The 15,900-nt window shown below is 37.8% G+C and overlaps 1 protein-coding gene across 1 annotated transcript in view; it reads left to right on the top strand.

Annotated features, from left to right (window-relative positions):
• ARIH1 (ariadne RBR E3 ubiquitin protein ligase 1) overlaps window positions 1–15,900 on the top strand; it is a 122,422-nt gene that overhangs the window by 60,959 nt on the left and 45,563 nt on the right. Inside the window, exon 3 of the mRNA XM_082618073.1 lies at window positions 8,171–8,315. Coding sequence (XP_082474199.1) covers window positions 8,171–8,315 — 145 coding nt within the window. The remainder of the gene's footprint in view (window positions 1–8,170; window positions 8,316–15,900) is intronic.

Genomic DNA, 15,900 nt, shown 5'->3' on the forward strand with positions numbered 1-15,900 from the left:
AACAGAAAGAAATGTGTATGTCTAAACTGAAAGTTGTATGTAAGCATGTTCATAGCAGCGTTACCCATACCAGCTCCAAACTACAAACAACCCAAATGTCTATAGATAGATACACAATTGTGGTATATTTATATAACTTCAGCAATTAAATATAAATGAACTAGAGCTACGAGTGACTACATAGATGAATCTTAAAAACTGTTACATTGAGTGAAAGGAAAACAAATTCGACAGAATACTTATCCCCTGTATGGTTCTGTTTATATGAAATTCAAAAACAGGCAAAAATAAGTTATATTCTTTAAGGGTGCATATTTAGGTGGTAAAACTCTAAAGAAAAATGGGGTAGTGATTATCTCTGGGGGAAAGAGGAGCTTGTTACTGAGAAAGGGATGTTTGGAGGGTTTCTGAAGTACTAGCAGTTTTCTAGTTCTTGTCCTGGGTTGTATGATGCCCCCTGGATCTCCTTATTCCCTGAATTCTTATCACATTTACTGTTAAGTCATTTTGACTTCCTGAAGTTAGGTACTATTTTCTATACTTCCCTAAGCATTCTCCTCCTACCTCTTGCATACTTAGAATGACATACTGCAAATAGCTGTAGGTCTCTTTCCTTCAAAGCAATTAACATTACCGCTAACTAGCACATTTCCCACATATGGTTGGTTAATCTGTGAGGGAACTATGTAAAAATGATCTTAATCATATACTGTCTCTTTTTTTTTTTTGCGGTACGCGGGCCTCTCACTGTTGTGGCCTCTCACGTTGCAGAGCACAGGCTCCGGACGCGCAGGCTCAGCGGCCATGGCTCACTGGCCCAGCCGCTCTGCGGCATTTGGGATCCTCCCGGACTAGGGCACGAACCCATGTCCCCTGCATTGGCAGGCGGACTCTCAACCACTGCACCACCAGGGAAGCCCCTGTCTCATATTTTGGTAACTTATTCTTGGTTTTAGCATAGAGAGATTTTTAAACATACTTTGGTTTATAGGCTCTTAACATTGACAACCTGTGGGCTTCCATTAAATATATTGAAACACCGTTATCAGAATAATAAAAGGGTATATCTTTTTGTACTCAAAGAAATCATTTTTGTCTTTAATTGGAATCAGACCCATTATTGCATAATCACAAGTAGCTTATTTCATTTTATTTACTGAGTTGTGCTGTTCATGTGTAACAGGAGGAAAAGACCATTGAGCTGAGCAGAGCAGAGGGTGTAGACTTCTCTTGCATGCACATATCTGGACAGAGGGCACAGAAACCACTGTCTTTGTTTTCTTTGAAGTAAAACATAGTTCAAAAAAATAGTATTGGTTCTTGTCATTTTGGGGGCCGTGGTCTCTTGAGAGCCATGGTCTCTTTTGAGAAATTAATAAAAGCTTTGGATTCTCAGGGGAGGGGAATGAGCATGTGTAAATAAGATAGAATGTTTTGGGTACTGTACAGTTGTTGAAGTGCCAGGGATTTCAGGTTAGAAGAACTTGGTAAATTGGAATAATCATAATCAAGCCAAAGAACATGGACAACTACCAGTGAAGATGACACGTGCGTATTTAAGTGTGGCTGGAATACCCAGTGAAACCAGCATCTGTGTCTTCTGAGGCCTCTAGTGTAGAGTTCTCTCTTCTCTGTTAGGAAGGGAATAGTTATTAGCTTCTTCTTACGATGTCCGGCGTAGTTTCCGATCTGCCTTGAAAGTTCATATGAGAATGAAGTCTTATTCTTCAAAAAAGTCTTTTAATTAGCAAAATATTGATAGTAGGTAAAGCTGGATGGTGGGTATGTGGGAGTTCAAGTTATTTTTCTTTTGGCTTTTGTGTATTTAAATTGTTCTGTAATAAATGGGAATGGGAGCCTTTTTGGAAGATGGCATAGTTATTGTGTTTCTGTTATTATTTTGCTAATTGAAGCCTAGATGGAGTTATCTTAGATCTGTTTCACTGTGGTTAGTTTTCTTGATACACTTGCCTTCATCAAGACTTAGAACCAAAAGGATAAAGTATGGAAGAACACAGAAAGGTTCTTAAAAATTACACAATAAGATTTTTGTACTGCAACTTGAAAGTAATATTATCAGTATTTAGTAACTTTTTTGTCAAGTGGTCTTTTGTTTAGCAGTAAGCAAGCTCAGGAGATTGTTTTTTAGTATCCTGCTGGGTTTTTGGTTTTGTTTTGTTTTAGGTTGCATTTTCCCCTATAGGGGAAAAAAATCTATCAGAATCTCAAAAAGTATTTCTTTCTTAAAAATACATAATCAGTACATTTACTTAGCTATAAACCATGTATAATAATATTAAAATATGAGCTAAATTTATCTTTTAGACTAGCATAAAAAGCCCAAAACTTTGAAAGCAAGTTTTTATAGACTTGTGTATGTCCTCGTTAGATCTTTTTTCTTACGAGGACCAAAAGTCTTCCTTAGAAAAAAAGATTTTCTATCCCTAAATCCTTAGACAGTTAACTAGTTCTCTGGAATTCTGAACTTTACTTAGTAGAGGTTCATATGTTTGCTAGTTAACCTTATATTCTAATTTTAGTCCTTTTGAAAGAGTACCTTTAAAAACCACAAAGAATGTGGTAAATCTTTTAATTTGTTTAAAGTTTACCTTCTACTTCAGGAGCCCTTTTTAAATTTAAATTTTTATCTAAGTAACACAATTAAAGTTACTGAAAGGTTTTAAGTTTTATTTTAAGCTTTTAAGGGGGTTATAAATGAAAAATAGTGCTCAAATCATCAGTTCTAATCTCATTCCCCAAAAGAAAAAGAACTCTTCAGTAATTCTTAATGACTTGCTTATACTACCATACAATATTAGATCTACTGGCTTCTTTCTATGGAAGATGAGGAATAAGCTCTGAAAATAATGTTTATATGTAAAGACTGGAGAAAGCCTTATCTCCTGGTGTGTCTACTCTCTTGTTCCGTTTTGCTGGTTTAAGACACGTTTTCATTCATTATCTATTATTTTTGCTTTTTATAAATATGGCAGTTTTTATTCATCCATAAGATATAAATGGAAATCTTTTCCTTTGCACCTTTGATATTTTTCCTTAAATATACCTTTTCTAAAAGTGGAAAGAATTACACCGTTTAGAAGCAGGTTAATGGGGCAAAGGATGGTTGAAATGGCAATTCCTAGAAGAGATGATGTCACAGATCTTTTTTAGTGCTTTGTCAGAACATAAAGTATAGAATAATTGTAACTGTTTTGTTGCCTTTTGAAATTGAAATCTGGTACCCATAAAATGCCACATGAGAACGTGAAACAAAAATTATTTGGTTATTTAGAAGTAAAAGTTCGTTTACTTCTATACATGTTTATTTGTGGATATATATATATATATAATTATTTTAATAAATTTTCATATATATGTTTGTGTGTTTTAGCTCTCTCTCAGGCTTATAGTAGTAGATAAGTGATGTATAAAAATGTATGGGAGCATTAAAGACCTATAAGGAGAATTGAACTCTGGTAACCCAAAAATAAGCAGTAGAAAAGCCCAGTATATAACTTTAAATTAGCTTAACAGTTTTGCTTTTCCCATTTTGTTGTGAAAATAAGTACAACATCAACAGTGATCTTTTTATGAAGTATGAAGCCCTAGTGGCTTTTAAAATAAACTCACAATGACAAAATTAAATATTGACATGGCAAACAGTGATGCTAGTCATTCAGGATTCAAGAAGAAACTTTAGCCAGTGATATACCCCACCTGCCATGTCTCCCCTCTCCATAACCAGACATAGTTTTTAAGCTGTAACTCTTCCTGCCTTGAAATTTAATTCTTGTTATGTGGTATATTTCTGTCTAATAGTCAAGGAAAATGAAAAATTAAGATCTAGATTTTCTGGAAGGTTGGCTGATTAAGTGCCAGTTTGCTTAACTATATTTATATAAGCATACTGAACAGAAAGAACCTTAGAGAGAGAAGAGGATTTATAATCTCTACTGAAGAACCTCTCAAATCGCCCTTCTAACAATCTTTTTGGTGGTGGGTCTTGCAGGATCTTAGTTCCCCAATCAGGGATCGAACCCAGGGCCCTGGCAGTGAGAGCACAGAGTCCTAACCACTGGACCTCCAGGGAATTCCTAGCCATTCTAACAATCTTTAATCTAGGCCATGTGAGAGATGGGGTGGGGATACTCTAATCATGCCCTTGCCCCACCGAGGAAAGGCTGGACTGAAGGAAAAACCACACTGCTATTCTGTTTTTCTTTTCATCAATATGATTTTCTCAAAAGGATGGGCAAATTTTGCAGGAAAGGAGGGCAGCAGTGTCCTACCATAATCTTTGCAGCTGTTGACCAAAGTCAGTGAAGCAGAGAGAAATATGTGTGTTAACTCATTAAACAAGGTACCTGAACTTCAGTGCTTCACACTGAATTAGTCTCTCTTCATTTTGGTCTGTTTTTCACAGGCAAGGGTGTATGTAAGAGCCAGCAAACTGAAGGAACTTTCAAATATATAGTGACCAGGTATACAAACTGTGGGGAGTTAAGAATCCACCTGTATTCTTGAGCATAGTAGTAGTCCTTAAGAAAACTATCATAATTAGCAGGCTGAAAAAACCTTTGTTCTTTTAAGAAGATTAAAGTAAACATAGACTCTATGAGATTAGGGATCAAAGATAAACTGATGAAACAACAGAACAAGACAAGAAAACAGAACAAGAAAAGGAAGCGGACAGAACTAAGAAAAAAAATAAAGGGACAAGCAGTAATCTTGCAGAAGATAAAACCACGTTGGCAACCGCAAGAAATAGAGCAGATACTATGGAAAATGGAGATACGTAAGAGAAGAAAAGGACAAAGAAGGAATTAGTAGATGGTAGACAGGGAGGAAAATTAGCAAAGGCTGGGTACAAATCAAGCAGGTCTTAATAACTAAAAGCTCTTGAAGTAATTACTACCTGAATGGCATTTCAAAAGAGAAAGTTAAATGCTAAGATAAACCCTACAGAACTAAACTTAAAGAATGAAGAAACCTTGTATATATGTCAGTTGAAAAATGATTTGAATTATAAAATGAGAATTATTTTGATCACAGACTTCAATAACAGTGGGTACCAGAAGAAAATGGAGGCTGTCAGTATAGAGAATATTGGGGGTGGGGTGAGTAGGATTTTGGCCAAAGTGAGCATTTGAATACAATTAAACATTTTAATTATGTCTAAGTAATTAATTAGGGCTATCAAGCTTAGGAAACAAAAAGCAGTTTTTACTATTCTTGAAAGAAAAGCTATATAATGTCAAAACAGTGTAATTAGTGAAAAAATTATGTAAAATGATAATCAACTGGGAAAAGCTCCAGGAAGTTCCAAACAAAACTATAGGGTTAAGTGTAGGGTCATATAATACAAGGACAATCAGTGTATCATTGAAAGTTGGCGAAATAGCTTTAAGTACCCATTTTAAGTTATGTTTAGTAAAAATAAATTAGACTTCAGTATCTTCCGGAAAACTATAGCAGAGTCATTGGTGGACAAAGCAAGTAATAAATAAAAATAAAGAACAAATTTTAAAATGTTACATTTCTGTAAGATGGAACTTAATAAATGAAAAAAATTTCTAGGCCTGCCTGCTGTGATCAGCAATATGAGTGGATTCTTCAACTCCCCATTCTGTTTACCTGGGCTGTATTTGAAAGCTATTTGCCTTCTATAATAGACCAAAAACTATAAACTCTAATATATTGCTATCTTTAAGAAATATTCCTAAATAAAGGAATTCAGATTTGTTATCAGGTATCATTAAGAAGTCACTCTTTTCTTTAAAAAGAAATTGAACGCTTATAGTAAGATTCTTCTAGGTACTAGGGCTACCTCAGTAATAAAATAGTCCTCATGGGGTTTACATTCTAGCAGGAAAAACATAAATGGCGATTACAGAGTTAGTAATGTGATGTGTCGCACTGGAGTACAAAGTACTGTGAGGACGTAATACAAGGGAACCTTACCTAATTGGAGGGGGAGGAGCTGTCGAAGAAGATTTATTTGAGGAAGTGCAGTTCAAGCTGAGACCTAAAGTAAATGGTTAGACATTTGGCTTAAAATAAAATGGAATCCCTGCTTTCCCCCTTACTACACAAAAATAATTTCCATGTGAATCAACAGTTTTAATGGAAACAGTTTAAAGGAATGACCTAAATCATGAATAATTTTTATAGTCTTTGGGTATAGAGATCTTTTTTAAAACTTCATATGAAATCCATAAATCACAACAGTTTTGCATCGTAAATTTACCTACATAAAAATTAAAAGTGGCAATTAAACACCATTAAGCAGGATTCAAAGGCAAGTTAGAAGCTGTGGGAAGAAAGCAATCCATAAAACAAAGGGTTATCTTCCTGTTTACATACTAAACTCATAAAATAATAACAGAATCTTCACAGAAAAATTAGTGAAGTTCAGCTTCACTAATAAAGAAATGCAAGTTAGGTCTAATTATTTTCCCCCATCAAATGGGACAAGATTTTAATCTAGGATTGTTACATGTGGAACATCTCTAAATGTCTTTCAGTATAAGGTTGGTTAAGTAAATTATAGTATATACCTACAGGGAAATATGCAACAATGAAAAGTAATGTAGACCCACCCATGCTCATGACAAAGATGTTACATATTGTTCAGTGAAGAAAGCAGGTAATAAGCCTGGAATATGAGATTACATGAAATATGCACATGTCTGTTTGTATTTGCATAGAATGCTGTCTAGTCTGTTCACCAAAGTATTAGGAGTTGCTAATTTTGTGTAGTTAAGTTCTAGATGCCAAGAGTTTGTCTTTTCTTGTGAGCATGTATATTTTTTTATAAAAACAAGGGGTTTAGTTGGTTTACCTATTCATATTAAGTGTTAGCTTCATACGTTTTCTGTTTTTCAGATAAAACTTACATCTTAGGTTTTTTTCAGAGATAACCTTTGTAGGAGAGCATTTGATTTATCTGCTCTATATATTTTGATCAGGGACAACTTCATATGAGTTCCTCTTTTATAATATGTTGACATTTTGATTGATAACTTGACCAGTTCATTGACACATAACTGTAGTCAAAGTATTTATAAAAAGATATTTATCAGTCTTAGGAGAGTGATGCGGTTTGTTCTCATGAGTGATTTTCCGGAGATGTAGCAAATGCTTTGAACAAAGCCTGAACAAGACTTCCACTAAAAATATTGAGAATCTCTTGAGTATCGATTATTTTTAACTTAGCCTCCTGTTTATATATAAAGAACTTTGTAGTTATTTAAACCTAGACTTAACAAGCTAAAAAGTAAGTTGATCAGATTCCATGTTAATATTTTTGCTGGTTATATTGATTCACAAATTGAAAGTTTTTCTATCTATTGCTTTTCCATTTAGAATATTAAGATATTTCAGGAGGCCAAAGACCATGTCTTAACTGGATTAATGGGAGATATTGTGCTATTTACCACTGTCTTCTGTCAAGAAGTTTACAGTTCAGTTGAAACTCTGTAGCTAGTACTTGCCATACCATGCTGTTGACATATTAGATGGTGAACTACTTCTATATATTTTGATACATATTTTATGAAAAAGCTAATGTATAGATTATTTGATACAAAAACTTTTAAAGATACATGTTTTTGTTTCCTCCTTCTTCCCTTTTCCTATTAAAAACTTTAAAAAGAATATTTAGAAAGCAAGTCTTTGTAGAATGAGACACATGTAATAGTTTCATTTTTTAAATGATTTGTGGGATAAGGTATGCTTTATAGGTGGTTTACTTGCTAATATATTTAAACTGGTATAACTAAAATTATTAATAAAATGAACTCATTGGTATAAAATATAGCCTAGCCTTTTGAAATACCATTACTCTTCATAAGGTCCCACTTAGAGATAGTACAACTTTCATCCTTAGGTTTTAATTGTAGTGCTGTTAATATTACTAATAGCTTAACCTCTCATGATAGAAACAAAGTAAAAAGTGTCAAAATAGCAACAAAAATTCAATCTGCTTTCATACACATATGCTTCTATTTGCTACAGTTGGTAGCCATACAGCTTATTTCTTCTGAGCAAGGAAGGTTATGGTCTTGGTTTAATTTACTTCACTGACTTTCCCTATAGAAAATCAGGTTTTTGGAGAGCTCTAACAGTGTGCTTTTGCTGGGCTCTCATCCTTTCTGTTTAAATAATGCAGGTACTTTGATGGAAACCTGGAGAAGCTCTTTGCTGAGTGTCATGTAATTAATCCAAGTAAAAAGTCTCGAACCCGCCAGATGAATACAAGGTCATCAGCACAGGATATGCCTTGTCAGATCTGCTACTTGAACTACCCTAACTCGGTGAGTATCTGGTAGTTTAAGGCTAGCACTGACTCTCTATTTCAGAGGGTAAATCAACTTTTCATTATTTAAATAAAGGAAGATCTGGGAATCTGGGATTGTAGCAAAGCAGTAACCTATCAATATATTAAGGATAAAGAAAGGAAAAGAAAGAGTAAGAGCTTGTTCTCTCTCAGTCCTCCCCCATTTGCGCTGTGTGTGTGTGTGTGTGTGTGTATGTATGTGTATGTGTGTCTGCGTTGGGTCTTCGTTGCTGCTGCTTGTGGGCCTTCTCTAGTTGCAGTGAGCGGGGGCTACTCTTCGTTGCAGTGCGCGGGCTTCTCATTGCGGTGGCTTCTCTTGTTGCGGAGCATGGGCTCTAGGCACTCGGGCTCAGTAGTTGTGGCGCACGGGCTTAGTTGCTCCGCGGCATGTGGGATCTTCCCGAACCAGGACTCGAACCCATGTCCCCTGCATTGACAGGATTCGTAACCACTGCGCCACCAGGGAGGCCCCCATTTGCTTTTTAAAGCAGCAACGTGTCCAAGTTGTCATTACACACTTAAATCTTTTCCATTTTTATATTACCACCGTGAGAGAATTGTGTAATAGGTAGGCAGCAAACAGAATTATTTTCCATCAAAATTAAAATAGATTTAAAACTAAGTTTTTAGAATAAATATCCAAAACACTTATAAAATGTCTTTAATGCTATTTCACTAGGGAGCTTTCAGGGTTTTCAGGATTTTCACACAGATCCATTCTAACGGAGATTCCTTAGTACAAGTATCACTCTTAAAAACCTATTGAATTTAGATGATTAACTTTGGGGTATCTAGTGAAGAAATTTTAGGCTTAAATAAACATAGTCTTCCTATGAAGGCACGTTATTGGTAACTGTAGGAATATTACATTTGTGGGAAAAAAAGGGGGTTCAGTTACTTTTGTAATTCACCTCTTAAGATGTTTCAAGATATCTAAGAATAATTTAATTATACAACAATTATAACTACCTTGTTCATATTGTCTAATAGTTAAGCAGCTTTTTCTAGTAATTAGTGTATACCAGGTCATTGTCATCCATGTTATATATTTTAACATATTGAAGGTTTTTCATTGTTAATCTTAGAGTTTAACATGTGTAGCTCTAAAGGTTCCCATTTGAAGGAAGTTAATTTGTTTACACATACAAGTGCTTAGAAAAGAAGTTTTAGAAGAAAGTTAATTATATGCTCTTAGAGAAATGGAAAATCAGAGTTAAAATAATTTAGTAGGTAAAATGCTGAATTGAATTTCCAAATTCTCAAGTTTTGATCACAGCTCTAACACTAGCTTTTTGGCTTTGGGTAGTAAATCATCTAATCTGGCTGGTTCTCAGTGTTTTTAATCTTTCAAATAAATTGAATAAGATATTCTTTCAAACCTCTGTCAGCCTGAACTACTATTTATTCATTTCTCTCTCCTTAAATCACAATCCTAACTTAAGTATTTAAAAAGAACAATCAGCACTCCTGTTAAAAATACATTAATTTCATGTTTTGACCTTTTTTTTTTTTTTTTTTTTTTGGTGATACGCGGGCCTCTCACTGTTGTGGCCTCTCCCATTGCGGAGCACAGGCTCCGCACGCGCAGGCTCAGCGGCCATGGCTCACGGGCCCAGCCGCTCCGCGGCATGTGGGCTCCTCCCAGTCCGGGGCACGAACCCGTGTCCCCTGCATCGGCAGGCGGACTCTCAACCACTGCGCCACCAGGGAAGCCCCATGTTTTGACCATTTTATCATCTTTCTTTAATAGTTGACATTTGTGTAGTGTTTACAGTTTATAAATGTTTCTATGAGGTAATACTGAGACCCAAATAATTTGTCCCAGCTTATACAAGGTTTCCTTATTCCTTGGCATTTCCCTTTGTGCTCTATTACAGCAGCTCCTCCTTAGTTTAAATCTTAAATGTAATTCGAGTACTGAAGCTAGCTGCTTGCAAATAACTCCTGTAACTTCCTCAGTGCCCTTGGTATTGGCAGTCTGAACAAATTAGAATTGAAAATCATGAGTAGATATTCGCAGTGTAAATTGTGCTTGCACTTGTAACTGATAATGGAGAAACCACTATTTATTCATTCAATCATTCAGCACACCAGGCACAATTCTAAGCGTTAGAAACAACAGAGAATAAAGGCATAATGCCTGCCTTAGATAATTTACAGGTTAGCTGGGCAGATGAGTAAAATGACATAGTCAGAAAAAATGGTAAATGCTTTGATAGGGCATGATACTGTGGGAACATGTTGGAGAGACACCTAACCCAGTTTTGGATCAGGGAGAACTTCCCACAGACACTGACATTTGAACTAACCTCTGAAGGTATGGTAGTTAGGTAAACTAGGAAATACAGAAGCCAAAGGAAGAGAATGCAGTTCCAAGAATGGTAAACAGTGCTAGCTTCAGAGAAAAGAATTGAAAGGTGAGTTTGGAATTAACAACAAGAAGTTGACTGATGATCCTGGAAAGTTATCAATATTTTAAGTATTGTGGTAAGATGGGAAACCAAACTGCATGGGCTGAAGAATTATTGACTTGAAAGTAGTAAAGGAAGGGGAAGCAATAAATATAAACAGATTACTCTTTTAAAGGAAGTTTGGCTATGTAAATGACAGGAAAAGCAAACAGCAGCATGGGTTGGAAAGTAAGTTAAAGTGTTAAGGAAACCGTGTTAGGAAAAAGTAATCATGGTGAAACTAGGACTTCTTTTCTCACAGTTTTTAGGCTAATGAAGAAGGATAATTTTAACCTATTCAGTTTTGCAAGTAAATGTCACCTGAGATTCTTCATTCATGCTTTATTAATTGGATGGATGATTTCTTTACTTACATTACTTAAATAACTCCCATGTTTCAGTTTCCACTACTCTCTTCAAACACTGATACTAGCCTTTTATTATTGTGTATCTTTGATACCTTTCTCGTAGAAAGCAACTTTGCTTTATTACAGTGCGACATGAAAACAGATTTTATTTTAAGTAAATGCTTCTGACAGCTTAGTTTATAATACTTTGGAGTTAACTATTTTGGGTGGTCTCTTCTTTAAAAACAATTTCCTGAGATTTTGGAACACTCTTTAAGTTCAGAGATGCCTCCCCCATCCCTCTGCCCCCTTGTGTTGTGGCCAGTTCAGGGGGTTCCTGCTCCTGGCAACAGTTACTCACTTTATAATAATGTTCTTTTGAATCAAAGCATAAGATTTAGCTCTACTAGGAAATATAGCTTGAGCTACCATATCATTTTTATGACATAAATAATTTGTATTTTCTAAGAATAAGGTATGTTAAATAGATAAAAGCAAAGTTGAAGATTGTGACGATTGTCCACCCTCGGCTTCCTCATCCCTGGGGCACTTCTGAATCTTTGTGCTCCATCTTCCTTTTTAACTCATTCCATTTTACAGATGAGGGAACTGGTGCCCTGATTATTTGCTCAGTTTTTATGAACAAAATGGCTTCAAGTTAGAGATTATATGGGCAACTTCTGATAGAAGAAAGATAATTCTTAATGTTCCTTTCTTTGACATTAGTTGCTATCTGTGTAAATGGTGGAGATAAATGAAACTTTTAAGAGTGAGTATGCTTTTTTCAGTTCTTTTTCTTCAGCACCATTAATTTCTGTTGTAGATAATATTTTATATATTTTTAGTGTATTCTTGGTCAGATATATTTATGATATAAACAGGGGTAAGTTTAACGAATAGATAATCTGATCCCCTGAATCAGGGAAAGACCCAGGGAGCCAAGTAGGTAAACACAAGGTAGTAAGGGAACAAATATATCAGAGGAGGAGGAAGGAAAGGGAACTAAGACAGACAGGATGATACCCTGATATATCCATGATGATAAAACTCTTTTTTAAAAAAAATTAATTTATTTTATTTTTGGCTGTGTTGGGTCTTCATTGCTGCACGCAGGCTTTCTCTAGTTGCGGTGAGCAGGGGCTACTCTTCGTTGTGGTGTGCGGGCTTCTCATTGCGGTGGCTTTTCTTGTTTCAGAGTACAGGCTCTAGGCGTATGAGCTTCAGTAGTTGTGGCTCACGGGCTCAGTAGTTGTGGCTTGCAGGCTCTAGAGCGCAGGCTCAGTAGCTGTGGCGCACGGGCTTAGTTGCTCCGTGGCATGTGGGATCTTCCCGGACCAGGGCTCGAACCCATGTCCCCTGCATTGGCAGGCAGATTCTTAACCACTGTGCCACCAGGAAAGCCTGATGACAAAACTCTTGAGCACAATGAATATGTCTTTATACTACAGGTTAGTTTTTGCTTTATCTTTGGGCATGCGTGTGTGATTTATTTTTGTAATTTATCTTGTTTAGTCTTGTTATCTGTTTAATTAGAAAGGTTATTGGGGGACTTCCTGGTGGTCCAGTGGTTAAGACTTTGCCTTCCAATGCAGGGGGTGCAGGTTCGAGCCCTGGTCGGGGAGCTAAGATCTCACATGCCTCCCAGCAAAAAAAAAGCCAAAACATAAAACAGAAGCAATATTGTAACAAATTCAGTAAAGACTTTAAAAAATGGTCCACCTCAAGAAAAACAAAGAAAAGTTATTGGAAAGGGAGGGAAAAAAAAGCTTTCTTTCTGTTTTTTTCTTATCTTATAATGAGCCCTGGTGTAGAGGTCCCAGAAGTGAAGGTGTTACTTATAGTGATCACTTACTAACCATTGTGACCTTTAATCTCTCAGTCTTTGAAAAATTAATAAAGCACATGAGGATGTGTATGTGTTCTTTTTTTTTTTTTTTAAGGCCATTTTCTTTTTATTTCTTTATTTATTTTCGGCTGGTTTGGGTCTTTGTTGCTGCACACGGGCTTTTCTCTGGTTGTGGCGAGTGGGGACTACTCTTCGTTGCAGTGCGCAGGCTTCTCGTTTTGGTGGCTTCTCTTGTTGCGGAGCACGGGCTCTAGGTGCACGGGCTTCATTAGTTGTGGCTCGCAGGCTCTAGAGTGCAGGCTCAGTGGTTGTGGTGCATGGGCTTAGTTGCTCTGCGGCATGTGGGGTCTTCCCCTACCAGGGCTTGAACCCGTGTCCTGCGTTGGCAGGTGGATTCTTAACCACTGCACCACCAGGGAAGCCCTATGTATGTGTTTTTAAGTCACCAGTAAAACATTTTAGACTTGCCGATACATGACTCTATTGTATTTGTCCTTTACATAATGCCCCTTCTCATTATAGTCTCAAAAATCAAATACTCTCCTTTAGTAATCTGGCAACAGGTTAGTGCCATATCTCCTTCACTACTGGGGAGTAATGAGAATAGATTCTTTTTATTGACTTCCTGGATTTTTTTTTGTTTTTTTTTTTTTGCGGTACGTGGGCCTGTCACTGTTGTGGCCTCTCCCGTTGTGAGCACAGGCTCCGGACGCGCAGGCTCAGCGGCCATGGCTCACGGGCCTAGCCGCTCCGCGGCATGTGGGATCTTCCCGGATCGGGGCACGAACCCGTGTCCCCTGCATCGGCAGGCGGACTCTCAACGACTGCGCCACCAGGGAAGCCCCCAGATCTTTTTTTTAATGGATGAGATTTTTTTTTTTTTTTTTTTTTTTTTTTTTTTGCTGTACGCGGGCCTCTCACTGTTGTGGCCTCTCCCGTTGCGGAGCACAGGCTCTGGACGCACAGGCTTAGCGGCCATGGCTCACGGGCCCAGCCGCTCCGCGGCATATGGGATCCTCCCAGACCGGGGCACGAACCCGTATCCCCTGCATCGGCAGGCGGACTCTCAACCACTGCGCCACCAGGGAGGTGGATGAGAATATTGATTTCCCAAATATTCATCTTCGCTCACTTTGTGAATGAGTTAGAATCATTGTCAATCTCTGAATAGCACCATATTTAAAAAATTTAATTTATTATTATTTTTTGGCTCTGCTGGGTCTTTGTTGCATGCAGGCTTTCTCTAGTTGCAGTGAGTGGGGGCTGTGCTTCGTTGTGGTGTGTGGGCTTCTCATTGCGGTGGCTTCTCTTTTTGTGCGGCGTGGGCTCTAGGCACGCGGGCTTCAGTAGTTGCAGCATGTGGGCTCAGTAGTTGTGGCACATGGGCCTAGTTGCTCCATGGCATGTGGGATCTTCCTGGACCAAGGATCGAACCCATGTCCCTTGCATTGGCAGGTGGATTCTTAACCACTGCGCTACCAGGGAAGTCCCCATTTTTTAAGAATTTTATTTTATTTTATTTTATTTATTTATTTTTTGCAGTATGTGGGCCTCTCACTGTTGTGGCCTCTCCCTTTGCGGAACACAGGCTCCAGACGCGCAGGCTCAGCGGCCATGGCTCACGGGCCCAGCTGCTCTGCGGCATGTGGGATCTTCCCGGACCCGGGCACAAACCCATGTCCCCTGCATCGGCAGGCGGACTCTCAACCACTGCGCCACCAGGGAAGCCCCCCCATATATTTTTTTAAAATATTTATTTATTGTTTACTTTTAATTTATTTTTGGCTGTGTTGGGTCTTAGTTGTGGCACGCGGGATCTTTCGTTGCAGAGCGTGGGCTTCTCTCCAGTTGTGGTGTGCAGGTTTTTTTTTCTCTTCTTTAGTTGTTGTGCACAGGCTCCAGGGTGTGTGGGCTATGTAGTTGTGGCATGCGGGTTCCAGAGCACATGGGCTCTGTAGTTTGCAGTATGCAGGCTCTCTAGTTGAGGCTCGTGAGCTCAGTAGTTGTGGCACGTGTGCTTAGTTCCCCAACAAGGGATCGAACCCGCACCCCCTGCATTGTAAGGCGAATTCTTTATCACTGGACCACCAGGGAAGTCCCTGAATAGAACCATATTTTAACCTTGATATTTTCCATGATTTGTTCTGTAAAACTAGTCTCAGGGCTCTGAAACATTTTCTTCCCTGGCTACTTTCCAGGTATTTTTTTTATAGTTGATATGCTGTAATATTGTATCCTGACTATTTTCATCTGTATCATAAGCAACATCAGAAATTTTGTAAGCATATTTCAAATAACAGCTAATTAGAAAATGTTATAGAATGTAAAATACCACTCTAAGAGCCACAGAATGAATAAAAGATCTGGGAATAAACTTGGCAAGAAATATGGAAGGTCTGTATGAAGAAAAGGGGAGATAAATGAATGCCAAGTATTTGGAAAGAGGAATAATAATGAAATAAAGAAAAAGAAGAATAGATTGATGGTGGTAGGGAGGGAACTAGTCCTACCAAATTCAGGAATAGGCAGTGCAGTGATTTCCCTGGTGGCACAGTTGATAGGGCTTTGCACTCCCAGTGCAGGGGGCCTGAGTTTGATCCCTGGTCAGGGAACTAGATCCCATATGCATGCCCCAGCTAAGAGTTTGCATGCCACAACTAAGGAGCGTGCGAGCTGCAACTAGGACGCGGGGCAACCGAAAAAACAGGAATAGGCAGTGCGGTGGAACAGGAGAGTCAAGTATACATGAGGAGAATTTAGTATATAATGGAGGAGGCATTTCAGATAAGGTGGATTATTTAATAAATGGTTGATGGAACAACTTGGTAGCCATCTGGAAACTTCAATTCTTACCTAACTGCTTGTATCTAAATTAATTTAGAAGCCATAGATTCTAAAACTAATACATTTTGCCTTATA

This window comes from Mesoplodon mirus, assembly GCF_964341445.2.
Source record: "Mesoplodon mirus genome assembly, chromosome: 4".
Classification (NCBI taxonomy): Eukaryota; Metazoa; Chordata; class Mammalia; order Artiodactyla; family Ziphiidae; genus Mesoplodon; species Mesoplodon mirus.